Source organism: Sinohyriopsis cumingii, chromosome 9 (genome assembly GCF_028554795.1).
Source record: "Sinohyriopsis cumingii isolate HCF-2022 chromosome 9, ASM2855479v2, whole genome shotgun sequence".
Lineage (NCBI taxonomy): Eukaryota > Metazoa > Mollusca > Bivalvia > Unionida > Unionidae > Sinohyriopsis > Sinohyriopsis cumingii.
Window position 1 is genome coordinate 96,305,244 of NC_142969.1, and position 27,847 is coordinate 96,333,090.

At 35.9% G+C, this 27,847-nt stretch overlaps 1 protein-coding gene across 5 annotated transcripts in view; it reads left to right on the forward strand.

Moving 5' to 3' along the window:
* The window catches only part of LOC149792285 (F-box only protein 3-like), a 109,820-nt gene that overhangs the window by 19,867 nt on the left and 62,106 nt on the right, over positions 1 to 27,847 (forward strand). For 4 of the 5 annotated variants that reach the window (XM_089970845.1, XM_089970847.1, XM_089970844.1 and 1 more), the window contains exons 5-11: positions 3,821 to 3,941; positions 13,329 to 13,410; positions 13,943 to 14,102; positions 17,264 to 17,348; positions 20,484 to 20,609; positions 23,079 to 23,194; positions 23,884 to 23,997. In XM_089970845.1, the coding sequence (XP_089826971.1) occupies positions 3,821 to 3,941; positions 13,329 to 13,410; positions 13,943 to 14,102; positions 17,264 to 17,348; positions 20,484 to 20,609; positions 23,079 to 23,194; positions 23,884 to 23,997 (804 nt within the window). Of the gene's footprint in view, positions 1 to 3,820; positions 3,942 to 13,328; positions 13,411 to 13,942; positions 14,103 to 17,263; positions 17,349 to 20,483; positions 20,610 to 23,078; positions 23,195 to 23,883; positions 23,998 to 27,847 lie in introns of those variants that run through there. The other variant, XM_089970843.1, reaches the window with a different exon arrangement.

The window sequence follows — 27,847 nt, forward strand, 5'->3', positions numbered from 1 at the left end:
TGTGAATGCATTTAAATGCAGCATGCCTCATGGCAAATTATGTAAGCAAGAGCAAAATGATCATAATTAGCTTATTTTCATGCTTAACATCAATATGAATGTACCATTTTATTCAGATCATCATACATAATTATATGAAAATAAAAAAAATAATTGCAAACATTTTTATATTTGCTTTAAGGTGGCGCTATACAGTTTAGTATTTTCCATAGGGTTAGGATTTTAAAGAAAAAGAATTTCCCCGGCTTTCCTCACTGGTTATACTGGCTATTTAAAAAAGACCTTGTATATCTTAGGTATAATTAAAAGAACCTTTAATTCCCTTTATTTTGGTGTATGATTGATGGGTGTACTATGGGTTATAGAGTATACAGCTTGGCCTTTCTTCAAATGTGCACCTTTCAAAAAAGTGCTAGCTCTACTTGGTCATTTTCACTTCCTGAACTTCAGAGGTAAATTGTATAAAAAAGAGCCGATAACCTTTTTTACATTTTATATATTTGGTAATTCATTTATTGCACTTTCAGAAGCTGGTATTGTCTAGTCTGGCAAAATTCATTTTCCCTATTTTAATAGCTGCTATGTGTAGTGTACTTTAGACAAATTCAGGCTGATTTTTTAACTCAAGGGAGCAGTCATTTTAGTTAGCAGTGTGCTTAAATCATGTAAAATTTCCAAAAGTATAATATCCAAAGAAATATCATCCACATTACATTACTGTAGCATATAGGTATGCCAACATTCTCTCCATTGTGCATGTTTTAAATGCAAACTACTTCACCTTACATACATCACTCTCTCTAAAGTACATATTAATTGGTGAGCGCCCCCTATTCAAGCATTTTGTGGTGGGGCAGTGACCATGTTAGTTTCAACTGCTTGTAAATTAATAGAAAACAGTAGGTTGGTTGACAGGTCTGAGGAATTTATAACAGAATTGTCTTTTTATCAACCATTTCCACAACAAAATTTAGGCAAGAATCCTATTTATTTGTCATTGTTGAATTTCCTTGATTTCCACGGTTGGAAACTTGCAAGATCCCTACCCAAGGTTGTATATATAGATAAATAGACATTTGCATATTATTTTATTCCACAACAGAACATTATACCAACCATTCATTCATACAGTATTTACAAATTTGTTAATTTGTCCTGTAATTAAGAGCAGCACATGTTTTGAATATAAAAGGAGATAATATGCTTTTGAAATGAGATATAAAATAGATAAATCAGCAAATTCATGACATCTGCATAATGCATAGTAAAGTTCCTAATAATAAGACCCCAGTAGTATTGTCATTAAGATGGTTAGGGTTGGGATTAGATTATAATCAAGACAATAAAAACAGTTTTGTAACAAGATGTTTATTTATACTGCAGTTGAAAAATGATTCATACACCAAATTCTTGTGCTTAAATTCCAACACTGGATTTAACAAAATTATGTCTGTTGATTTTAAACAACTGACATAAGAAAATTGATACTTTTAATAACTTGAACAAATTGTAAGCATTTAAATGAGTAATCAACAATTAGCATTGAATAGTAATTAAACAAATAGGATTGACTGACTTATGGATCTATCACCATGGCTGACTGACTTATGGATCTATCACCATGGCTGACTGACTTATGGATCTATCACCATGGCTGACTGACTTATGGATCTATCACCATGGCTGACTGACTTATGGATCTATCACCATGGCTGACTGACTTATGGATATATCACCATGGCTGATCATTGTTTAGATATATGTAAATAAAACAATTAATCTACCACTTAGGTGATCAGATTTTGGATTTACACAACTATGAAGGGTTAATACAGTATGGAGTTTGTATAGATAATATTTGATCCACTAGTAGGACATGTATATATATATATATATATATATATATATATATATATATATAGACACCGAATACATTTGGATTTTCACTCAAATAGCGATACTGAATATATTTGGAGTTTCATTCAGTGATAAATTCACCAAAACAAAACAGAACATAATGGTGACATCTAGTTGACAACCATAAAGTATCTTCATTCCTGCCACTCTTGGATAAAAAAGGAGCCATCACACATGGCCCACCCCTCCCAATCTGCTGAAGGATCCCTCAGAGCCCTCCTTGTTCGCTGCAAACACATTGGTCCTGAAGATTTGGCCCTTCTACACAAGGCGACCACTATCTTACTCCAAGCCAACGTCATCACCGACTAAAACTCACTGGATCGACCTACCACTCTGTATCCAAGCTATTAACTCTGTGGCTAAAATCACACCATGAAATTCAGACACATGGTCACACCTCCAAGACATAGACAGCCAGACAGCCAGACATCCAAACAGCTCTACAGCTGAAGAGTGTGCTCCCATAATGTGCACAGCTTCCTGACACCCTGGCTGTGGTGCAATCCATGGCCAGACAGCTTAAGTTTATCGGTTTTCTCATTGCAAGCACTTTGCTCTTGCAGCATGGGGTGAACCGAACTCAGTGTTTTGAAATAATGTAGGACATAGATAAACCACTTTCAGATAATGCTGTACATAGAATTGAAACCCAAGCACATTTTAATTCAGGTATAATTCATAAACCCCTAGAAAACACAGTTATGTGACATTTTGAAACGTATTCTAGTTTCAGGACAACTTGTCAAGTTCAATTTGATCCATTCATCATAAGTCTAGGCAACTTTGAAAGTTTCTGACAATTACCAACACAGCATTGCACAGTTGAGATCTACTCCTTGAAATTAGTGTGGTTGTATTACATAAGACAGTGTGAATGTTTCAGCCAGGCAGTGAGCAGAGTTAAAAGTGATTATAGTATTTGCCCACTCTCCTGGAAGTGTGTACCCTATATCCATTTTTAGAAATGAAAACCTACAATGATAAAATAATGTAAAAGAAAAACACTTTCATTCATCAATTTATAACTTCTAATCCAATTGTTACCAAAAGGTCCTTGACATTGTCATCTTCTTTGCAGTTCAAAGCAAGCAGTACATTCTTTACTAAATGCCATCTATATTTATTTAGTCCAGATTTTAAAATCACAAGGAGGGCTACAGACTGCTGGGGGAGTGACTGTAGGCAAATAATATAGTGTACTCTTTGAAGTCTTCCACCCAATGAAAGTTTAAAATATGCATCTTTAGTGTAAGTCACACTGCATCTTTGAACTGAGGTTCTAGTGTCAATTGTACTGCCTCTTTGAACTGAGGTTCTAGTATTAATCACACTGCCTCTTTGAACTGATGTTCTTATGTCAATCACACTGCCTCTTTGAACTGAAGTTCTGGAGTCAATCACACTGCCTCTTTGAACTGAGGTTCAGAAGACATGTCCTTCAGCAAAACATTGCAATTATTTCAGTGCTAGTAGCAGTTTATAGGCTAACTAGATATAGACATAATTTAAATAATAATAGACATAATTTTTCCAGGATTCATCTAAATCCAGTACTAACACATCAGACTCAGTGTTGCCCTACACATTGCAGGTTGACACAGTAATGGATGCTATGCATGAAATGCTCAAAGAGTCAACACCGCTTTTTTGTTTAGTATTGAAATGACAAATTTGGGCATATGGGTAAATGACAGGGAAGTCCCTTGTCTGTCCAGTTGTAGAATCCTGGACATTCTTCAGAAGACGTCAATAATGTAATTGAAATGCTCTTTAGGAGATGCAATTTCTACAATATTGCCTGCCTTTTAGGTGACAATGCAGTCTTACTATGCCACTATTTTCAGTGATAGGATAAGTCTGTGGCAGATGTAGAATCACATTGTATTGCTGTCTTATTCAGGTCCAGTCAGTGAGCAGGAGTTAGATGAAGCTGAGAGAGCTCTGGAATGCCAGTTCCCTGTGGACTTCAGGATGTCATATCGCCTGCATAATGGACAGGAGTTTGGACGGGTGGCAGCTGGGTAAGCCAGTTTCCTTTATTATCTTGCACCTATTCTCAGTTTTTCTAGTTTACATATAAGACTGGGTTTTCAAACCAAACAGATACATTTGGACCGGTGTGACACTGTATTTGTTTGTCAGAACAGTCAGGCATATGACAGTATGTTTGTTTGTCAGAACAGTCAGGCATATGACAATATACTTGTATGTCAGAATAGTCAGGTATATGACACTATACTTGTCTGTCAGCATTCAGACATATGACACTATACTTGTATGTAAGAACAGTCAGACACATGACACTATACTTTTCTGTCGAACAGTCAGACATATGACACTGCTTGTTTGTCAGAACAATCAGACATATGACACTATACATGTACTTGTATGTCAGAATAGTCAGGTATATGACACTATTCTTGTCTGTCAACATTCAGACATATGACACTATACTTGTCTGTCAGAACAGTCAGGCATATGACCATATACTTGACTGTGTACATTCAGGCATATGACAGTGTATTTGTCTATCAGAACAGTCAGACATATGACATTATACTTATCTGTCTGTACAGCCAGGCATATGCCACTATACTTGTCGGTCAGAACAGTCAGGCATATGACCCTATGCTTGTCTGTCAACATTCAGGCATATTAGACTTTACATGTTTGTCAGAACACTCTGGCATATGACACTACTCTGTCAGAACAGTCTGGCATATGACACTACTTTGTCGAAATGGTCTGGCATATGACACTACTCTGTCAGAACAGTCTGGCATATGACACTACTCTGTCAGAACAGTCAGACACAGAAATTACTAATCAGTTTCCTTTTTAGACAACAGTTCAGCATGTACCATGCTGCTGACAGCTGATATTCTTGGCTCGTCCTGATTTATTTCTTCAAATCTTGTGCTATGACAATATGGCAATTGGTCTTTAAGTAACAGAAAACAGTGAAAACAAACGAGTTTTATAAGATTTAGCATATCATTTTTTCCCCTTGAATCTCAAATAGTCCTATAAGTTCTACCACAAGTCCAAAAGTATGGAGTATTTTGAATGAGTTCCAGCAGTGTTCTGAATGAATTCCAATTTTGAATGTACTGATGTGCCAACAGTCTTGCTGTATCATAACGATAAAATCAGAAATGTCCTTAAATCATCCAAAAATAGTGATTTAGTCCAAACTTAATAATGAGGTTGAGCACATTGTAATTTAGAGAGCACATTATAATTTAGAGAATAATATAAATAAATAAATCCTCTCAAATTAAAACTGAACACAACAATAAGACTGATTCTACTTTGGATATTAAGGAAGGAATGAGTAAGCCTGATATAATCAACCTTAATTTAAAAACCTATGACATGATTTGAGAACCAGGATGAGGGTTAAAAGTTCATTTCCATATAATTCTAAATTATAAACAATCTTATGTTGATCCCCAAGATTGTGTCATCATAATGGAAATTTCCATCAATCTGTTAACAAAAGTTGTATCTAGAAACTTCCAAGGGTAGAATCAAGGCTGTATCCAGAACTCAAACTAAGTAAACATGTTTATCATATGTCACATTAGACATTAAGCTCCACTCCTACCATCAGTTATTGATAAAGGTCAATCACACCATGCAAATTATATATATATATATATAATCATGAACAAAAGCCAACACACAGTACAAATTAAATGTATATATTTGTTTTAGGTATTAGGGATTTTTAAACGATCTCATATCCCATTGTTATTTTTTTTGTGCAATTCTATAGTTATGTTGTTAGAGCTTGCTTTTAATTAGAACCAATTTGATATTATTGTGCTGTTAAACACCAATTTGATATTATTGTGCTGTTAAACACCAATTTGATATTATTGTGCTGATGTACTGTTAAGCACCAATTTGATATTGTGCTGATGTGCTGTTAGACACCAATTTGATATTGTGCTGATGTACTGTTAAACACCAATTTGATATTATTGTGCTGATGTACTGTTAAGCACCATTTTGATATTGTGCTGATTTGCTGTTAGACACCAATTTGATATTGTGCTGATGTACTGTTAAACACCAATTTGATGTTATTGTGCTGATGTACTGTTAAGCACCAATTTGATATTGTGCTGATTTGCTGTTAGACACCAATTTGATATTGTGCTGATGTACTGTTAAACACCAATTTGATATTATTGTGTTGATTTGCTGTTAAACACCAATTTTATATTATTGTGCTGATTTGTTGTTAAACACCAATTTGATATAATTGTGCTGATGTACTGTTAAAACCAATTTGATATTATGGTGCTGATGTGCTGTTAAACACCCAATTTGATATTATTGTGTTGATTTGCTGTTAAACACCAATTTGATATTATTGTGCTGATGCGCTGTTAAACACCCAATTTGATATTATTGTGCTCATGTACTTTTAGACACCAATTTGATATTATTGTGCTGATGTGCTGATTGACACCAATCTGATATTACTGTGCTAATGTACTGTCAAACACCAATTTGTCATTATACTGATGTACTTTTAGACTCCAGTTTGATATTATTGTGCCTTGGTACTGCTAAACACAACTTACATACCCATTTTTTCAGACGTTTATTCAGCCTTTGGTAAACACTTTTATAAATAAAATATATTTTAGACTGTATGTTTAAACATTTTCTTGCCATTGTCCCATACCTTGTTTTTGCTAATCCTGCTTGATTTTGCTTGCTGCATTTGAAAAAACTTATGTGTATTATCTTGCCTTTCCTATAATGCGGAGATCATCAAATGCCTTGGTACAAAGTTATAACAAAGCTTGTTACTCATTTCTCTCTCATCTGATGTGGAATCAAACCATGGCCCTGATTATATCTATGCTGCAGTTGTGTACAGGAAGTGCTGGATAATGGTTTTGGCAGAAAGTCATAAGATAATGCTTGTGACAGGAAGTCTTAGAGAATGGCCTTAACAGGAAGTCCTAGATAAGGGTTGTGTCAGGAAGTCCTAGATAATGTTCATGACAGGAAATCCTAAGAATGGTCCTGGCAGAAAGTCCCAGATAATGTTCATGACTGGAGGATAGATAGAGGCCAGAACATGAATTCCGAGATTATGGCCATGACAGGAAGTCTAGATAATGGCCATGCTATTGATTGTGACAAATGTAGCCAGTTGTAACACATATGTTCCTATAGTCAAGACATTTACAAAGAACTCCATACTGAGTCATGATTCTCTTGGATTTACCAAAATGACCATGACTTATTCCAAAAGGTTCAGACACTTCACTCACCTCCATAAACACACAAAACAATTTCATTCTCCTAAGTGATGAAATGATCACATAGAAACATTCTATTCCATGCTGGCCCAAAGCAATCACCCTACAAGAATGTTTAATTCCAAGCAGGCCCAAAACAATAACCCTACAAGAATAGTTAATTCCTAGCAGGCCCCAAACAATCACCCTACAAGAGTATTCTATTCCAAGCTGGCCCAAAACAACCACCCTACAAAAATATTCTATTCCATGCTGGTCCAAACAATCACCCAACAAGAAGATTCTATTCCAAGCAGGCCCAAAACAATCACATTACAAGAATATTATATTCCAATCCAGCCCAAAGCAATCACCCAACAAGAAGATTCTATTCCAAGCAGGGTGAAAACAATTACATTAAGAATATTCTGTTTCAAGCAGGACCAAAACAAGCACGCTACAAGAATATTCTATTCCAAGCAGTCCCAAAACCATCACCCTACAAGAATATTCTATTCCAATCTGGCCCAAAACAATGGCCCAAAACAATCACCCTACAAGAATATTCTATTCCAAGCAGGCCCAAAAGAATCACACTACAAGAATATTCTATTACAAACAGGCCCAAAACAATCACCCTACAAGAATATTCTATTACAAACAGGCCCAAAACAATCACACTACAAGAATATTCTATTCCAAACAGGCCCAAAACAATCACACTACAAGAATATTCTATTACAAGCAGGCCCAAAACAATCACACTACAAGAATATTCTATTACAAACAGGCCCAAAACAATCACACTGCAAGAATATTCTATTACAAACAGGCCCAAAACAATCACCCTACAAGAATATTCTACCACAAACAGGCCCAAAACAATCACACTACAAGAATATTCTATTCCAATCTGGCCCAAAACAATCACACTACAAGAATATTCTATTCCAATCTGGCCCAAAACAATCACACTACAAGAATATTCTATTACAAACAGGCCCAAAACAATCACACTACAAGAATATTCTATTCCAAACAGGCCCAAAACAATCACACTACAAGAATATTCTATTCCAAACAGGCCCAAAACAATCACACTACAAGAATATTATATTCCAAACAGGCCCAAAACAATCACACTACAAGAATATTCTATTACAAACAGGCCCAAAACAATCACACTACAAGAATATTCTATTCCAATCCTGCCCAAAACAATCACCCAACAAGAAGATTCTATTCCAAGCAGGGTGAAAACAATTACATTAAGAATATTCTGTTCCAAGCAGGACCAAAACAATCACACTACAAGAATATTCTATTACAAACAGGCCCAAAACAATCACACTACAAGAATATTCTATTCCAATCCTGCCCAAAACAATCACACTACAAGAATATTCTATTACAAACAGGCCCAAAACAATCACACTACAAGAATATTCTATTACAAACAGGCCCAAAACAATCACACTACAAGAATATTCTATTCCAAACAGGCCCAAAACAATCACACTACAAGAATATTATATTCCAAACAGGCCCAAAACAGTCACACTACAAGAATATTCTATTACAAACAGGCCCAAAACAATCACACTACAAGAATATTCTATTCCAATCCTGCCCAAAACAATCACACTACAAGAATATTCTATTACAAACAGGCCCAAAACAATCACACTACAAGAATATTCTATTACAAACAGGCCCAAAACAATCACACTACAAGAATATTCTATTCCAAGCAGGCCCAAAGCAATCACACTACAAGAATATTCTATTACAAACAGGCCCAAAACAATCACACTACAAGAATATTCTATTCCAATCCGGGCCATAACAATCACACTACAAGAATATTCTATTCCAAGCAGGCCCAAAACAAAGATAGGCTTAAAGCTGCTAGTCATAAATACAGTAAAACTGTTATAATGTTATTATTATAACATGATTTTGCTTAAATTTGATGGCAGCATCTCTCCCATTTTTTCATTAATTATTGACCTACAATCTGATGGTAAAATGGCAAACTAGTTAGTATTGACCTACAATCTGATGGTAGAATGGCAACCAAGTTGGTATTGACCTACAATCTGATGATAAAATGGCAAACTAGTTGGTATCGACCTACAATCTGATGGTAAAATGGCAACCTAGTTAGTATTGACCTACAATCTGATGGTAAAATGGCAACCTAGTTGGTATTGACCTAGTCTGATGGTAAAATGGCAACCTAGTTGGTATCGACCTACAATCTGATGGTAAAATGGCAACCTAGTTAGTATTGACCTACAATCTGATGATAAAATGGCAAACTAGTTGGTATCGACCTACAATCTGATGGTAAAATGGCAACCAAGTTGGTATTGACCTACAATCTGATGATAAAATGGCAAACTAGTTGGTATCGACCTACAATCTGATGGTAAAATGGCAACCTAGTTAGTATTGACCTACAATCTGATGGTAAAATGGCAACCTAGTTGGTATTGACCTAGTCTGATGGTAAAATGGCAACCTAGTTGGTATCGACCTACAATCTGATGGTAAAATGGCAACCTAGTTAGTATTGACCTACAATCTGACGATAAAATGGCAAACTAGTTGGTATCGACCTACAATCTGATGGTAAAATGGCAACCTAGTTAGTATTGACCTACAATCTGATGATAAAATGGCAACCTAGTTGGTATTGACCTAGTCTGATGGTAAAATGGCAACCTAGTTGGTATCGACCTACAATCTGATGGTAAAATGGCAACCTAGTTAGTATTGACCTACAATCTGATGGTAAAATGGCAACCAAGTTGGTATTGACCTACAGTCTGATGATAAAATGGAAACTAGTTGGTATCGACCTACAATCTGATGGTAAAATGGCAACCAAGTTGGTATTGACCTACAGTCTGATGGTAAAATGGCAACCTAGTTGGTATTGACCTACAATCTGATGGTAAAATGGCAACCAAGTTGGTATTGACCTACAGTCTGATGGTAAAATGGCAACCTAGTTGGTATTGACCTACAGTCTGATGGTAAAATGGCAACCAAGTTGGTATTGACCTACAGTCTGATGGTAAAATGGCAACCAAGTTGGTATTGACCTACAGTCTGATGGTAAAATGGCAACCAAGTTGGTATTGACCTACAGTATGATGGTAAAATGGCAACCAAGTTGGTATTGACCTACAATCTGATGGTAAAATGGCAAACTAGTTGGTATTGACCTACAGTCTGATGATAAAATGGCAACCTAGTTGGTATTGACCTACAGTCTGATGATAAAATGGCAACCTAGTTGGTATTGACCTAGTCTGATGGTAGAATGGCAACCTAGTTGGTATTGACCTACAATCTGATGGTAAAATGGCAACCAAGTTGGTATTGACCTACATTCTGATGGTAAAATGGCAACCAAGTTGGTATTGACCTACAATCTGATGGTAAAATGGCAAACTAGTTGGTATTGACCTAGTCTGATGATAAAATGGCAACCTAGTTGGTATTGACCTACAGTCTGATGATAAAATGGCAACCTAGTTGGTATTGACCTAGTCTGATGGTAGAATGGCAAACTAGTTGGTATCGACCTACAATCTGATGGTAAAATGGCAACCTAGTTGGTATTGACCTACAGTCTGATGGTAAAATGGCAACCTAGTTGGTATTGACCTACAATCTGATGGTAAAATGGCAACCAAGTTGGTATTGACCTACAGTCTGATGGTAAAATGGCAACCAAGTTGATATTGACCTACAATCTGATGGTAGAATGGCAAACTAGTTGGTATTGACCTAGTCTGATGATAAAATGGCAACCTAGTTAGTATTGACCTACAGTCTGATGATAAAATGGCAACCTAGTTGGTATTGACCTAGTCTGATGGTAGAATGGCAACCTAGTTGGTATTGACCTACAATCTGATGGTAGAATGGCAACCTAGTTGGTATTGACCTACAATCTGATGGTAGAATGGCAACCAAGTTGGTATTGACCTACAGTAGGAAGAGCAGTAGTTACATATATTTTCTTAAGAAGGCACAACCATACATTATATTCCTGATAAATTCAGTTTATGTAATTGCACTAATAAGCCCAACAATAACAATAATAGTACCAACAAGAACATTTTTTTTAAAGCAGTACTAATTATGAATAATGAACTAACTGAATGTAGTAGCCCTAAGCAGATAATGGTTTGTGTGTGAATTCACTTTTGGAATCATTTTGGTTTAATCCACTTGGTTACAGTGTTCTTTGGTGGCAAATAATCTAGTAAGATTCCTTTACTTTCTGGTTTTGGAAGACCAGATGCAGTTGTGGGCAATTAGTCTTGTATCGCTGACAGTATGGCTAAGGGAAGAGAAGTGTTATGTACTGGACTTCTGTCCAACTTCTTTGCCATCCAATCAGATCTGTGAAGATGGGTCCTTTTGTGTAACTTTTCAGTTTAAACCACTTAGTTTCGATGTTCTGAGGCAGAGTATCCACTAAGATTCCTTTTCTTTCCTGGTTTTGGAAGTCCAGTTATCATTGTGAGCAATTGCAGTTAGTAAAACGAGTCACTGAAAGTATGGCCAGTGAAAGAGAAGTGTTGTGTAGCTAGACTTTGGTTCAGCTTCTTTGTCGGATCTGTGAAGATCGATCCTTTAGTGTAACTTTACAATTATTTTCGCATACTGTTTTTGCTGATCTTACATGTGATAAGATCTGTTTTGCACTTTCTGTTTGGACCATGTTTTGATGACACTGACCTAACACTTGTGATGACTTTGACCTAACACTTTTGATGACACTGACCTAACACTTGTGATGATGCATATATTAGTATATAAGTTTCCATAGTATATTCTATCAAAACTTTTAGTCACCTAGAATATTCTCATGAACTTGAACAAAGTTGAATGATGGAAAAGAGCCAGAAGTCTTGAATCATGAGACAGGTCCTGGTCTGTCTTCTATGACAGCGCAATAAGCACATGACCATTTTACAACTAGCCAAAACAGTCTGGTATTAAAGAGTTTATTTTTCTGTATTAGCTCATATTTAACATAAATATATATTTACAAACTCCTTCCATGCATAATTGCACCCAAATCTGCTGTAAATGTGATAAATGCGCTTTTTCTTTATGTGACCAATCATCTTATCAAACAATAATGAACCACCAATCACATGATACAGTGACGTAAGAGAAGGGACTTCGGACAAAATTGGGTTAGAACAATGCACATACGTGTTAGATTTTTGCTTGATCATCTGGCAATCTAGATACAAATGTTGGCTTTATTTGAGATCATTGATACCAATGTGCAGAGTATAGTATGTATTTTGTAAAAATGAACGTGACAACTATGCATCGTAATGTGTTTGTTTAGTGTTTTTTGTGCGTGCTAAGAACCTGCTCATGCTTGTTTTGAAGAAATCTCCATGGTGTCATACAATATCAGTCAGTATAATGTCACAAGAAGTCAGTCAACTGCACTCACTATAAGCTAGGCTTCACCTATTTTAGGGGTCTGCATCCATCATTTAGAGGAAAATAGAACAATACATTTTTTTCATGAGTAGATTGCTAAAGTAGGAAATGGGCCAATTATTAACCCCAGAAAAGCCCTAAAAAAATCTATGGTAACAGATCTTTGTATACAGTTATTTCATAGGTTATAACTTGCGTGTGTCTACAGCAAAATTTCCTTGATTCAACTCCATTATCTGAACATCTTCATTTCCTTCTTTATTTTTTGCAGCCATAGCTATTTTGGATTCTTTGTTTATTCATGTGAAAGGTGTACAGATTAAGGTTTCACTGTATTTATGTCACTCCACCCACAGCCAGTGTGCTAACTGTTTTTAACCAGTGTGCTAACCTTTGAGCCATCACTGCCAGATACAAAGCATGTGTACAGTATTTGTTAGATTTTTGCCACTTGATTTTGTTGCTGTCCTTGGATATCACAGTGAAGACTCTGATCCCATACGAACTGTAAACATTATTTATGAACCTTAGTTTTCTCCTAACCTTCATTTTCTGGCAGTCTTCTACATATACTAAAGTGAAAGATAATTAAGGGAACACGATATATTTATTTTATTTTGTATGTATGTATAGGCATGTTTTTGTTTCTTCCTGTAGACTGATGGGCAGTTCTAAGGTATCGGGACACATTAGGTCAGACAAACTACTGTCACTGGAAATGATCACCAAGAGCCAGCAGGTGAGTCATGCAAATATTGGGTCCAGAAAACTAAAGAAACGATTTTGAAAATTGAGATTCCAGGACAAGAAACTGGAGTTGTAATACATCTTTTTAAGGTGGGTCAGATCGCAGTTAAGATCATTTTTGGCCTTGATCACGTGAAAACACTTCATTTTGTTGTAGTTATAATTGTATCTAACTCTTGGATGACCTCAGTTGTTTAAAATTAAAACAAATAAATTACAGGCCCAGCGTTAACAGTCTGTGATTCTTGTGCAGTAGTATTTACAGACATAACCTTTTCAGAATTCTATTTTTTGTATTTTGAGTTTTCTTTTTAATGAATTTCTCCTTTCTGTTTCAATATTTTTTAATAGTTGATGTGGTTATATGTTTCCATTGTATATGAAAGGAATCTGTCTATTGAGGTGCTCAGTCTCTAATACCTATTATTACATATTTTATTTTATAAAGACTAGGATGCATCAGCTGATTTCTTGTTTATTGCATAGTCTAGCCAAAGATTACAATGCATGTACTTGTTATACAGGATGATGAACTCCAGGGTTGTATACCCCTGACGTTTTGTGCGACATCTCACTCAGCCCAGTTCATTTGTGTCAGCAGTGGTAGAGGTGTTGAGCCAGGAACTGTATTCTATCCTTCTCCAAATAACCTTGATGGGGAGAGAACAGATTTCTTCATTTCAGGTGATAGCAGTTTGATGAACACTAATTTTATAAAATTTTAAGGTTCACTGCATACAGGAAACCCTGTCTATAATGAACACAAAAGGGACCACAATTTATTGACTTTATTACCAGGTGTTTTTTATTAGTGGGTACACTTTATCTAGAGATAAAGATGATGTCAAAACTAAAAACAGAGACATATAAACATTGTCCTTTATTAGCAGGTGCCTTTTATATGGCAGTGTCTACTAAGGTAGGTTTCTCTTAATATGATTGCAAATGAATATATACATTGTTGTAATTTAAGTTATAGCAAGTTTATTGTGTTGAGTGAAATTATCAGAACTGTCAGTCATTATTACTCATACAACACCCAGTCTGCACCATATCAAGTCAACAAAAGCACCAATAATTTGGAAATAGCACAAATGACATACTAACACACATGTCTAAAGAATTCTTGCCTAGCACAAAGCAACCAGTAACAGTAAAAATATATGATGTCAGTGATGTAAGAATAATATGTATCGAATAAGCAAGAAAGTTCTGGCAAAGGTACTAAGTACATGGGAACATTTTCAAACTGTTTTCTGAAGTGGTTAACTTTTTGATGTAAGGTTCCATGGAAAGTGATTATCTCTAAGCATACAAAATTACAGTTTCCAACCATGTTTCTGTCTGTGAACATCAAGTTAAAATGAAATGTAACATGTTATGTAGCATTTGCCCTTCCTGTTCAAGATTTTATTTGGGTCTTTTGTTATTAAAACACTTAAAATGTCCCCCAGTTTAAGACACTGTGTTCAGTTGAGGCAGTTCTCTTACTTTGTTTGGAATATACCGCATGTTCCACTGCATGTGTCTCATATGGAATAGAATGTGCATGTCCTACTGTATGTATGTCACATGGAACAGACTTCACTGGTCCCATTGCATGTGTCTCACATGGAATAGACTGCATGTCCCACTGCATGTATTTCACATGGAATAGGGTTTGCATTTCCCACTGCTTGTGTCTCACATGGAATAGACTGCATGTCCCACTGCATGTTTCTCACATAGAATAGACTGCATGTCCCACTGCATGTGTCTCACATGGAATAGACTGCACGTCCAACTGCATGTATGTCACTTGGAATAGACTGTATGTCTCACTGCTCATGTCTCACATGGAGTAGACTGCATGTCCCACTGTATGTATGTCACAGAATAGACTCTGCATGTCCTATTGCACATGTCTAACATGGAATAGACTGCATGTCCCGCTGACTGTATGTCACATAGAATAGACTGGACACATCCCACTGTATGTATCTCACATGGAATAGACTGTGCATGTCTCACTGTGTGTATGTCACATGGAATAGACTGTTTTTGTCCCACTGCATGTATATCATATGGAATAGACTGCACATATCGCACTGCATGTATGTCATATGGAATAGACTGTGCGTGTCCAACAGTAACTGTATTTATGTCATATGGAATAGACTGCATGTCCCACTGTATGTATGTCACATGGAATAGATGTCCCACTGTATGTATGTCACATGGAATAGATGTCCCACTGTATGTATGTCACATGGAATAGACTGTACATATATGTCACATGGAATAAATTGTATATCCCACAGCATGTATGCCACAAGACATTTAGGACTAGATTTATCTAACAGAAAAGCGGATATCCCACATTGAATTTGGCAGCTAAATATGGTTAAAATATTTGATAATAGAACAGATTAAGAGCAGTATTGTATACTTCAGAGCTAAATGAAACCGTTGAATAATCAATAACAGATGACTATACAGCTTGTGGGTAAATCACTGTTAAGCCATACGATCTCTTTTGTTCTCTCTCTCTCAATAATTAGCTCATATTATGCCATGAAAGTTTTCAGTGATGTAGGCAATGTCACCTTATACAGGGGTACATTTTACAGAGATCCCTTACTATAACACTGCTAAGGATAACCATACAAGTGTTCAGTGATATAGGCAAGGAAACTTTATACTGGGGTACATTATTCAGTGTTTTCTCTCTATAATACTAATCAGGCTTCAAATAAAAGTACTGTGATATAGACAAGGTCACTTTATACTGAAGTACATTATACAGGGGTCCCTCGTTAGAGTGTTCGGGGAGCCATAAAAGTGTACCATGATTTAGGTAAGGTCACTATATACTGAAGTACAATATACATAGCAAAGTGATCTCTCATAAAAAAAACTTATGGGGAGTCATAAACATGTACTATGATATGCGTGAGGTTGACATTTACTGGGGTAACTTAATGGGTTTTGTTATGTCCATAGATAGACATAAGTATTGCTTTTCCACTAGTAACAGTGGTCACCATGGTGGAAGGAACAGCAGCATCAACAATCATATGGTGCAGTGTTTGATGAAAGTCTTATATCTTTTACATCAATCTCTGTATTCAGCTGCATCTGTTCCCTAATATGCTCACATGCTCAGAGTTTCTGTCTTGCCTGCATAATCCTGTCAATAGACAAGACACCACTACTCAGAGTTCCTGTCTTGTTTGGATAGTCAGAATTATCAGGCTGTCAGTAGACAAGACATGGCTACTCAGAGTTCCTGTCTTGCTTGGATACTTACAATTATCAAGCTGTCAATAGACAAGACAAGGCTACTCAGAATTCCTTTCTTGCTTGTATAGTCAGAATTGTCCGGCTGCCAATGGACAAGACATGGCTACTCAGAGTTCCTGTCTAGCTTGGATAGACAGAATTATCAGGCTGTCAGTATAGAAGATAAGATTTTCCATGGATTATTGGTTAATCAAAGGGCCACTTGTATGGTTTGATGTTGGCAGCACTCACGCCTCAAAGTTAGGTAAACTTTTTCATTCTTCATCTTATACGCCATTCAGAAGTCTTACTTCTGATTTGTCGGAACTTGGTCATTAGCTTAGCAATGATTTTAAGATCAGTCTTAGCTTCAGATCAAGACTGTGTTTAAAATACCTGACCTTGCCCTTATTTAAATAAAAATTATGCAAAATCTAAAGATAGATTTGTTTATTTTTCAGTTTGACAGATAAAAACATGTTTACCATATCCAGTTTGTATTTTACAGAAGTATACAAAGGATAGAGATGAATTTGCAACAGAGGATGATTTATTGCTCTTTGTGACTAGAAATTCTGTTTCAGGTAGAACGTTTACAGAATGGATTTGCACTTATGCCCAGCAGTTGGAAGACAATCTGTATCCACTAATAGATGGAAATGTCTTCAAGTAAGTATTACAATATCAGAATTAACTAAACACCAATTTAGTGTGCTAATTATGAATCACCTGTCTTGTCACCATATTATTAATTTGCTACAAATACAGTTTTTGCACATATTTTGTTGCAGTTGCCCCAGGTGCAGGACCCTTTACCAAACTTCATAGGAATATAAAGCTTGGATAGCAACAAGCAACACCATACTTCACAAGTATACAAAACTTGGATAGCGTCAAGCAACACCAAACTTCTTAAGTATACAAAGCTTGGATAGCAACAAGCAACACCAAATTTCACAAGTATATAAAGCTTGGATAGCAACAAGCAACACCAAAACTTCACAAGTATACAAAGCTTGGATAGCAACAAGCAACACCAACCTTCACAAGTATACAAAGCTTGGATAGCATCAAGCAACACCAAACTTTTTAAGTATACAAAGCTTGGATAGCAACAAGCAACACCAAAGTTCATACAAAGCTTAAATAGTAACACCAAACATCATAGGTATACAAAGTTTAGATAGTAATACCAAACTTCATAGGAATACAAAGCTTGGATGGCAACACAAAACATCAGTTACATATACATAGCTTTTATAGCAACACCAAACTTAATTGTTACACAAAACTTGGAAAGTAGCACCAAACTTAATTGTTATACAAAACTTGGAAAGTAACACCAAACTTAATTGTTACACAAAACTTGGAAAGTAACACCAAACTTAATTGTTATACAAAACTTGGTCAGTAACACCAAACTTAATTGTTATACAAAACCTGGAAAGTAACACCAAACTTAATTGTTATACAAAACTTGGAAAGTAACACCAAACTTAATTGTTTTACAAAACCTGGAAAGTAACACCAAACTTAATTGTTATACAAAACTTGGAAAGTAACACCAAACTTAATTGTTATACAAAACTTGGACAGTAACACCAAACTTAATTGTTATACAAAACCTGGAAAGTAACACCAAACTTAATTGTTATACAAAACTTGGAAAGTAACACCAAACTTAATTGTTATACAAAACCTGGAAAGTAACACCAAACTTAATTGTTATACAAAACCTGGAAAGTAACACCAAACTTAATTGTTATACAAAACCTGGAAAGTAACACCAAACTTAATTGTTATACAAAACTTAGAAAATAACACCAAACTTAATAGGGATACTAAGCTACAGTAGTAATGGCTCCTAAACAATTGTGGGCACTGTGAGGTATGGTCAATGTTTTCAACACAGAAATTGTAGTGTTTGTTACTCATTTTACATTTGTAACAAGATCAGGTCAGATCATCACAGAGCAGAATCATTTAAGGTGTAATTACATTCATTATAAATGTGTAATATCCATGATCAAACAGGGAGGACCATACATTCATCTGATGGCTATTTTTAATTCTTGATCAAGTGTTTTGAATAATGAACTCAGAGCAGACAAGTTTAAATTTACAAACTTTTTGACTGAAACTTTGAAATAGTTCAGCATTACTGAAATTCATATTTAACACTTATCAGAGCTCTAATTTGCATTATGGTATGACATTTGAGTGACCATTTCTTGTTCTAGTTCACTTGGTTGGCTAGAAATCTATTGTTGACAGCAAATAGTGAAGCAGCATATTTCATGTTATCTGCATTAAACCCCATCCCTTTGAAGCACGTAAAAAAAGAATCAATTACCAATTCAAGCTATGTGTAATTCAACAAAAAAAGGCAAGGACCCAGATCTGCCAACATGTAATTTTCTGGTAATTTAGGATTTCTACTGATCATTTTGCATACGATTTCAAGTGAATATCACCAAGAATGTAATATTTAATATGCATCATAAAATTATATATTAATAGTTCATATTCACACACTGTTTCATTGTTAGATTTTTAATTTATGGCAAACAGATAAGTTTTGGCTTAAAGTGGTTCATGTCATTCAAATGGAATTTAAATCTTACTTCAGAATAAGGCATATTTTGTAGTTTAGGAGTCAACATTTTATGCTGTTTATCTCAAATGTCCAGATAATTAACTTGGTTGCCTCCCATGATAGTTTTACAGCTTGTGTATCACTTCAGTTAAGGTATTGGTTAAGTAGAAAGAACCCTGTCTCCCAGAACAACTTCATTTGGAACTCTAGTTCTCACTAATGTGTGACTCAAGATGTAATTTATGTAGTACTTCAGTCAAGAAATTGGTTCTGTAGAAAGAACCCTGTCTCCCAGAACAACTTTAGTTGGAACTCTAGTTCTCACTTGTCTGACTCAAGGTGCAATTCATGTAGTACTTCAGTCAAGGAATTGGTTCTGTAGAAAGAACCCTGCCTCCCAGAACAACTTCAATTGGAACTCAAGTTCTCACTTGTCTGACTCCAGTAGCCGTGGAATATACAGAAGCTCAAGTCACATGCCTGCTAACCCTTGGTGAGGATAATGTCCAGCTCTTGTTACTTTAAGTCACAGGTTGACACAAGTGTCGCAAACTCACCTACACTTAGTCAAATACTTAAGATAGGGGAGGTTAATATTTGGGACAGGTGATAATCACTCAAAGAAGACAAACAGCAGAATATACACAAATAATTTTACACCTGTAAGAAACTAGTAGTTAATCATGTGCTGTGGGGGCCCCGAGTGGTCTAAAGCGCTCTCCGTTACGGATCACTGCCATCTCACCTCTGTCTGCATGGGTTCGAGTCTAGGATTCGGCCAATGTGGGTATGTGAGAAAGCTTGCCAGTAGCTTCTCATGGGTAGTGGTTCTTCCTCGGGTTTTCCCGGGTTCTTCCTCCACCATTAATACTGGCCGCCATGCATAGCCTATCATGAGCTGAAAAATGGCGTTAAACCCCACAACAACAACAACAAAATCATGTGCTGTGTGACACTGGTAGGTAATCATTTGGTGTGTAACACCAGTAGCTAATCCTTTGCTGTGTGACCCACTGTTTGATTAGTTGACTTTATTGGCAGGAGGATATCAATGAATGAAACATCTTAACTAGTGAAACTGAAATCATCTGGAGACAGAGATGGTATCATGGAGGAAGTGGGGTGTCGGGCTACAAGTAATTTTCCCAGTCAGAAAGAAATACACCAATGCCCTTACACATTAATTTACAGTTTAAACTTGTTTGTAGGTTTTACCATGAACCCAGTTGTGTGGCAGTAACTGAAGGGATTTTCACAGTGAAGGCAGCCACATGCTTTATGCCCGAGCTCAGCACAGTTAACCCACCCCACTTTTTCTTTGCCTACAGAATCACGTAAGTACAGTCCAGCTGTTTGTGAGTATGATCCCAGATTTAATTACAGTCCAGCTGTAAATAAGCAAGAATCCAGATGTAAGTATAGTCCAGTTGTATATAAGCATGAGCTCAAATGTAACAGCTGTGTGTAGGCATGTACCCAAATGTAAGTTCAGTCCAGCTGTATTGGAGCATGAACCCAGATGTAACAGCTGTGTATAGATATGAACCCAAATGTAACAGCTGAATGTAATCATATAAGTACAATCCAGCTGTAAGTAAGCTTGACCCCAGATATAACAGTTGTTTGTAAGTTTAAGCCTAGATGTCAGTACAGCTCAGCTGTAAGTATTACCACAAATTTAAATACAGTCCAGCTGTGTGTAACCATGTGTCCAGATTAAGTACAGTCCACATGTTTGTAAGTATGATCCCTGATTAAGTACAGTTCAGCTGTGTGCAACAATGTGCCCAGTTAAGTACAGTCCAGCTGTGTGTAACAATGGTCCCAATTATGTACAGTCCAGCTGTGAATAAGCATGAACCCAGATGTATGAAATTGATTTATCATGTGATATTGTGAATATGATGTTTCTGTTATCCATTCAATATTTTTGATATTTTACTCTTGAAATGTTGTGTCATACATGCTTGTGTGTCCTGTAATTATGAAATAAGAGGTAAACACGTACCATTAGAGGCAATCAATTTAGTTATGTCATAATAGGTAAACATGTTCCATTAGAGCAGGGGTGCACATTGCCCAGCCTGTGAATATGTTCTGACCGGCCCTCAGGGCAAATTAAAACAACACAGAAATCAGGCCCATGAACAGTAATTATATTAAAGAAATTAGTGTTTGCGGCCCTCGAGTGGTCTTAGAAAATGCAATCTGGCCCATGGCTGAAAAAGGTTGTGCACCCCTACATTAGAGGGATTCCAATGAGTTTATGGCTTACACTAAGTGTGTATTGAAAAACGTATTTTCTGTTCTGCGTTAAATTAAAATTATCCTTTGTTTCTTATTCATATGAAATTTATCAAACTTATCAGATGATTTCAACCTTTTGGTTTCCAAGGCAACATATAGAAATTATTACATTTGTTTAATATTCACATGATTTGAACACTCAAGTTAGATTAGATAAATCCACATCTAGAATTTTGGATTGTGTGATATATGAACCATGATAAATGTGTTATGTTTTGTGAAGAATAATTTATGATCATCTCATAAAATAATATCTGTAAAAAAGTGTCTTTGTGATTGGTCACATTATGTATATTATTATTATTATTATCTGCAATTTTATTGAATCTGTTATCTCCTTTCTGTCATTTTAAATGTAGGTTGTCTAGTTTAATTGCCAAACTGTTTTTCAAACTTAATTTGTCTTCATTTAGGTAGAATATGTATTAGAATTGTCTTTTCATGTATGCTAGTCTCTTTATTTTCCCTTTTACAAATATGATGTAAGTGAATTCTCTATAAATGTGATTTCTAAATACTGGAGCTTTTTTTTCTCCATAAAAGTTAACTGACATGAATAATACTGCCACATTTGTCTGTGTAATTTGCACTCCCAATTACAAAAAGCATATTCAGTTACGGACAACATACACAGATCTGCTGTACAAATATCATTGCATTGGCAGAATAAAATCAGTTCTGTTGATTTTTATTGCGATTGCTCGGAAACAGCATAGACTCTTACATACTGGAATATTTTACAGATATGCTGGCTCTATGCTGTTACAGCTGTATGCAAAGGAACATTTGACAGGCTTAGAATCTGCCGACAGTTGAATGCAGTGGCAGATCTTGCAATCTCTGAGCTGCTTATTGTTGGATGCTGTGGCAGATCTGACTAACTGTGCTGTTTACTGCTTGATGCAGTTTCAGATCTGGCTGGCTTTGAACTGTTTACAGTTGAATGCAGTGGTAGATCTGGCCCACACCAGGCTGTGTACAGTTGCTTATAATAGATCTGTCTGGATCTAGGCTATTTACAGTTGGATGTAGTTGGAAGATTTGTCAGGCTTTAGGCTGTTTACAACTGATGTTACTGTCAGTTCTGACCATCTCTAAGCAGTTGTAATAGAAGATCTGGCTGGTTCTAGGCTGTTTTCATTTGGATGAAATGGCAGATGTGGTGTGGGTAGCACTAGACTGTTTACAGTTGTATGCAATAACAGGTGTGGGTAGCACTAGACAGTTTACAGTTGTATGCAATAACAGGTGTGGGTAGCACTAGACTGTTTACAGTTGTATGCAATAACAGGTGTGGGTAGCACTAGACTGTTTACAGTTGTATGCAATAGCAGGTGTGGGTAGCACCAAACTGTTTACAGTTGTATGCAAATCAGATATGGCCATCTCTAAGCTGTTTACAGTTAAATGTAATGGTAGACCTGACCGGCTCTATGCAGTTTCATTTGGATGTGCATTTTACACAGATAAGTCAGTTAATTCTTTACGTCATGCAGGATGTCAATGGACAAAAATGCTGACCCATACCACTCTTGTCAACTGGAGACACGCCACTGGATCGTCACAGATGAGAATGGCAAAGAGGAGGTTGTTCATGGACCCGGGGTTGTAGGTCAGTTTGATTACCATCACTGTCACCTTTTTCCTTACTTGATATTATATACTATGAGTTTTATTCAATTTTCAATCCATAGCATCATGTATCATATGATATATACTACAGATTAAGATAGTAGAAATTGAAGCCATTGCATATTTCCAGACTTCTTTCACTCCCACCCCATCCCCCATTCCCCAACCACTCTCCTGGGGAAATAGTGAAGCTTTGAAATTTTTATTATATTCTACTAATTATGATTATCTTCATCATTTGAGACAGATAAGTTCAGGTTACAAAGAAGAGTCCATATTACCTACTAAAATATGACCTTTGCATCCCACCTCTGGCTTCTCCCCCTAGGGTTGTGTCCAAGATCCATAATCTTCAATCTTATGTTTTCATTCTCCTATTATCATACAGACAAATGGATTTGACATGAGCAGTCACAAAATGGCTGCAAGAGTTTACATATAATAACCTTCTTCAGCAAAAAGTACAAAAGTTAAAGATTTAATTCGCCTAATTTTATAGATGCTGAAAGAAACAAGTTCCTAACATCTTTACCTTCAAAAAGTTGTATTAAATGATCTGTAATTTCTCAGAGTCTTCTTGTTTAGATCAACACGTTATATATTAAATGCATTCTTGACATTGGTCATTTGCTTTGTTTCACACATTTAATTTTTTAACCCCCTAACCAGGTGAATTTCCAGTGATGCGACCAGGAGCAGAGTACACATGGATTAGTTGCACCACATTTAGCACAATGTATGGAAATATGAAGGGCCACTTTACCATGAAGAACCTAAAAACAGGTGTGTACAGTAACATTATGGGCCACTTACCATGCAGTACCACAAAAAAGTATTACAGTAATGTGTGGACCACTTACTCTAAGGAATACTTACCCTAAGGAATCTCATAATAGGTATATTCAGTAACATAAAGTGTCATTTTATCCTGAGGAATCTCAAAAGTATATGTACAGTTTAGTTTTATGAGGGGAAACTTGCTTTGAGTTAGTTCAAATCAGGTATGTACAGTAATATGAGGTTCCAAAAATATTTAAAAAATACTGTATCTACTCACTTATAAGTCCAGTCCAACTGCAAACAACAAAGATCCTGATCTGCAGCATCATAATGCACATGCAGATCAGGGTCCATGTTGTTTTAATGTTTACTACTAAATAACTGCACAGAGCCAGATCTGCTGGCTTATTATGCCACAGCAGATCTGGGTCTGTGCAGTTTGCAGTTGGGCTGAACTTATAAGTGAGTATGTATGGTATGTACATTAGCATAATAAACCCTTTTACACTGAGTTACCTCAAAATCGCTATATACATGTACAGTAACAGTATATGCAATAACATCAAGGCCCAGTTTCCAATCGGGTACCTCTAAATTTGTATGTATAGTAACATACAAGACTGCAGGCCACAATGTGCCTCAAAACATGTATGTACAGTAATGTGAGTGGCCATTTATCATGAGGAATTTAAAATAGGTATGTGAAGTTTCTAGGTGTCACTTACCATTAAGAATCATAGAACCAGTATGTACAGTAACTTGAGAAGTCACTAGCCTTGAGGTACCTCAGAGAAGCTATATACAGTATAATGAGGGTCTACATCACCATGATATATCCCAAAATGGGTATGTACAGTAATATGAGGGTCTACATCATTATGATGTACCACAAAATGGGTATGTACAGTAATATGAGGGTCTACATCATTATGATGTACCCCAAAATGGGCATGTACATCAATGCGAGGGTCTACATCACTATGATGTACCCCAATAATGGTATGTACAGTAATACGAGGGTCTACACCATTATGATGTACCCCAGAATGGTATGTACAGTAATATTGTATTTGAAAGTGATCACATTACATATAATTTAAAACATTACAAATATGATGTTCAAGAGAAATAATTATAAAGGTCAATATAGCAGTAAAAATTCCAAAACTTTATTAAAATTCCAGATTTTTTAAGAATTCTACTACTTAAATTTGGGTATTATTCACGTTCATGCATGGGATAATCTGAGGCAATCTTTTTAAATTAAACAATTTTTAACATGCTTGTAAAAGCATTCTATGTTACAAAAATAATTCATAAAAGACAATTTAACATTAGTATTAACCAAGAGCTTGAGACAAAAAAAGTCAGACTGTTATGTAGGTTAATTTTATAACTCAAAAATGGTGGTTTCTGTTTAAACTTAGTTTTGAATCTTCCATACCTGAAAATACCATAATCACTGTTCTCATAAATTTGTATTGGTTAGTTAACAAAATGTTTTTAAAAGTGTTAACCATACCTAAAGCTAGCACAGTATTACCTTAGTCTTATAAGTATGCAGAGAAAAGTGCATCAGGAGAACCAAGATTCACTTAGGTTCAGACTACAGTTACGGGATTTGTTATAGTCTGGGAAATGAACAGGCATCTTTGGAAATTTAACCCTTTACCTCATAGAACAAAGTTACCCAGTGCAGTGCACTATAAATAGAACACCCGTTACCTATTTGACTCCATACGCATAGGCTTGCCTGTTAACTGTTAAGCAGTGTAGTGCATGTTATGTTTAACAGCAATTTTAACCATTTTATATTTTTGGTACACATCTATTATGTGTGGACAAATTCAAGAGTAACGTCCAATTGTTATAGCTGTGTAATTATTTTTAACGAAAGAATTTTTTATGTGCTTTAAAATCTTGAAAGAACTTGTTCACTGTCAAGTCAGTGAAGCCGCGTGACCAACCATAGCTGCCATTTCTTATACTTGAAATGTACAAGTTTTTTGTCCACGTCTACATAACTAAGTCATCAGAATTTGATAATTTATACAAACTAATTGCTGCTACATCAATATCAGAGCCTTTACCTAAGTTATTGAAGCTTTCACATTTGTGATTCTAATCGTGAAAACTTTTGGAAGTTCTGAATGAAATCCGTGACCTCCATTTTGGAGATTGGAAATTACGACCCAGTTACTTTAAATAGCAGATTTCAACCAGAGCATAAACAGTGACCACGTGATCTGACATAATTGTCATTTGCAGAAATGAATGTAGTATCTAAATAGGGGGTTTTCACCGAAGGTGGCGTTATGAAAACCCACTAAAAATGGCCGATGTTTACAGCAGGCATCAAAAGGTGCTTCCATGCAAATGGAGTAGAGGCGTCAAAAGGTGCTTCCATGTGAATGGAGTAGAGGCGTCCAAAGGCGCTTGCATGAGGTAAAGGGTTAATACTTTAAAATTACTGATGCTACACATAAAGTCAATACAGCCACTGATATACAGGAGAAACCTACAGATGCAATACTGACAGTAAATACTGTCACTGATGAACTGGGGAAACCTCCTGACAAAATACTGACAGTAAATATAGTCACTGACAGACTGGAGAAATCTGACAAAATACTTACAGTAAATACAGTCACTGATGGATAGGAAACAACTTCTGATAGTATTCCTAAAGTCAATATAATGACTGATGGACAGAAGAAAACAAAATGTGGAGGAAAAAGTTAAGTCACAAGATCGAACATGGAACAATTAAGTGGTGTGACTTTACTCTAACATATCAGTCATTTAGAAAGAAAAGACAGATTGGCATATAAAGCAAAAAAAACATGAGGAAATGTTGCTTTCAGTTGTAATCTGTTTTACACTATAAAAATGGACAAGTTAGTTTTCAAAATTTTTTCTTTCTTATCTCAAAGTCACTTGGCACTAAACTGTACAGGGTTTCACTTGTTACCTAATATTTGTTGAAACCTTTTTTCAGTGTTTATAAAGACTGTGAAAATTTAATTGCTTTTTATTTGCTTAGAACAGTATTCAGTATTCACAAAGCTGGTATGTCCTGGATGGACTCAATATTATTGTAAAATCCATATTAGCTGCTTTTTTCTAATTTCTCTTTCCTGTTTCTCTTCTTTATTGCAAGCTGTGACTGGAACCATTATTTTCATTTGAAAGGACTGTACAATCAAAACACTTTTACAATGAATGATGGTCAGTTTTTGATGGAATGACATCACACGTAACACCAAATACATGTACTAGTAAATATTAAGTAAAGGTAGGTAATGCAGTCAGCAATACTGGATATTTTAACTCAATAGTAACTTAAGCAGCAAATGTTAGAGAATCTAGTGGGAGTAAATGGTACAAAGGAATCAAATTTAATTTACAAATTGTTTTACAAATCCCATGAAGAACTGTATCTATTGAAAACTATGTTCATATCTGACCTTTAAGATGTGAGATTTTAAAAAAATCCATCCCATCTTGAAAACAAGTCTATTATACACTCGCCCCATGTTTAATAGTCCTCTTATTAGACTTACCATGACCTTTACCTCTGGCCTTTAGACCTCAGAAACTATAGGTTTCATTCTTACCATAAGTGAAAACCATCCATGAAGTTTAGTCAAGGACCCAGTTTTCTTTGAGGCACAATGAACAGTAGGGTGTGTGAACAGACCAAAGGTTTGATCCTGTAGATCACCATCTAACCTTTCTTTATAGGTATTCAACCTGAGCCAAATATTAGGTACTAGCTGTTTAAAAACACCTGTTGCCTGGCCAGCCAGGCCCCATGAGATCAAGCCAATCTGGGTTTAAGGCTCCTGAAGGT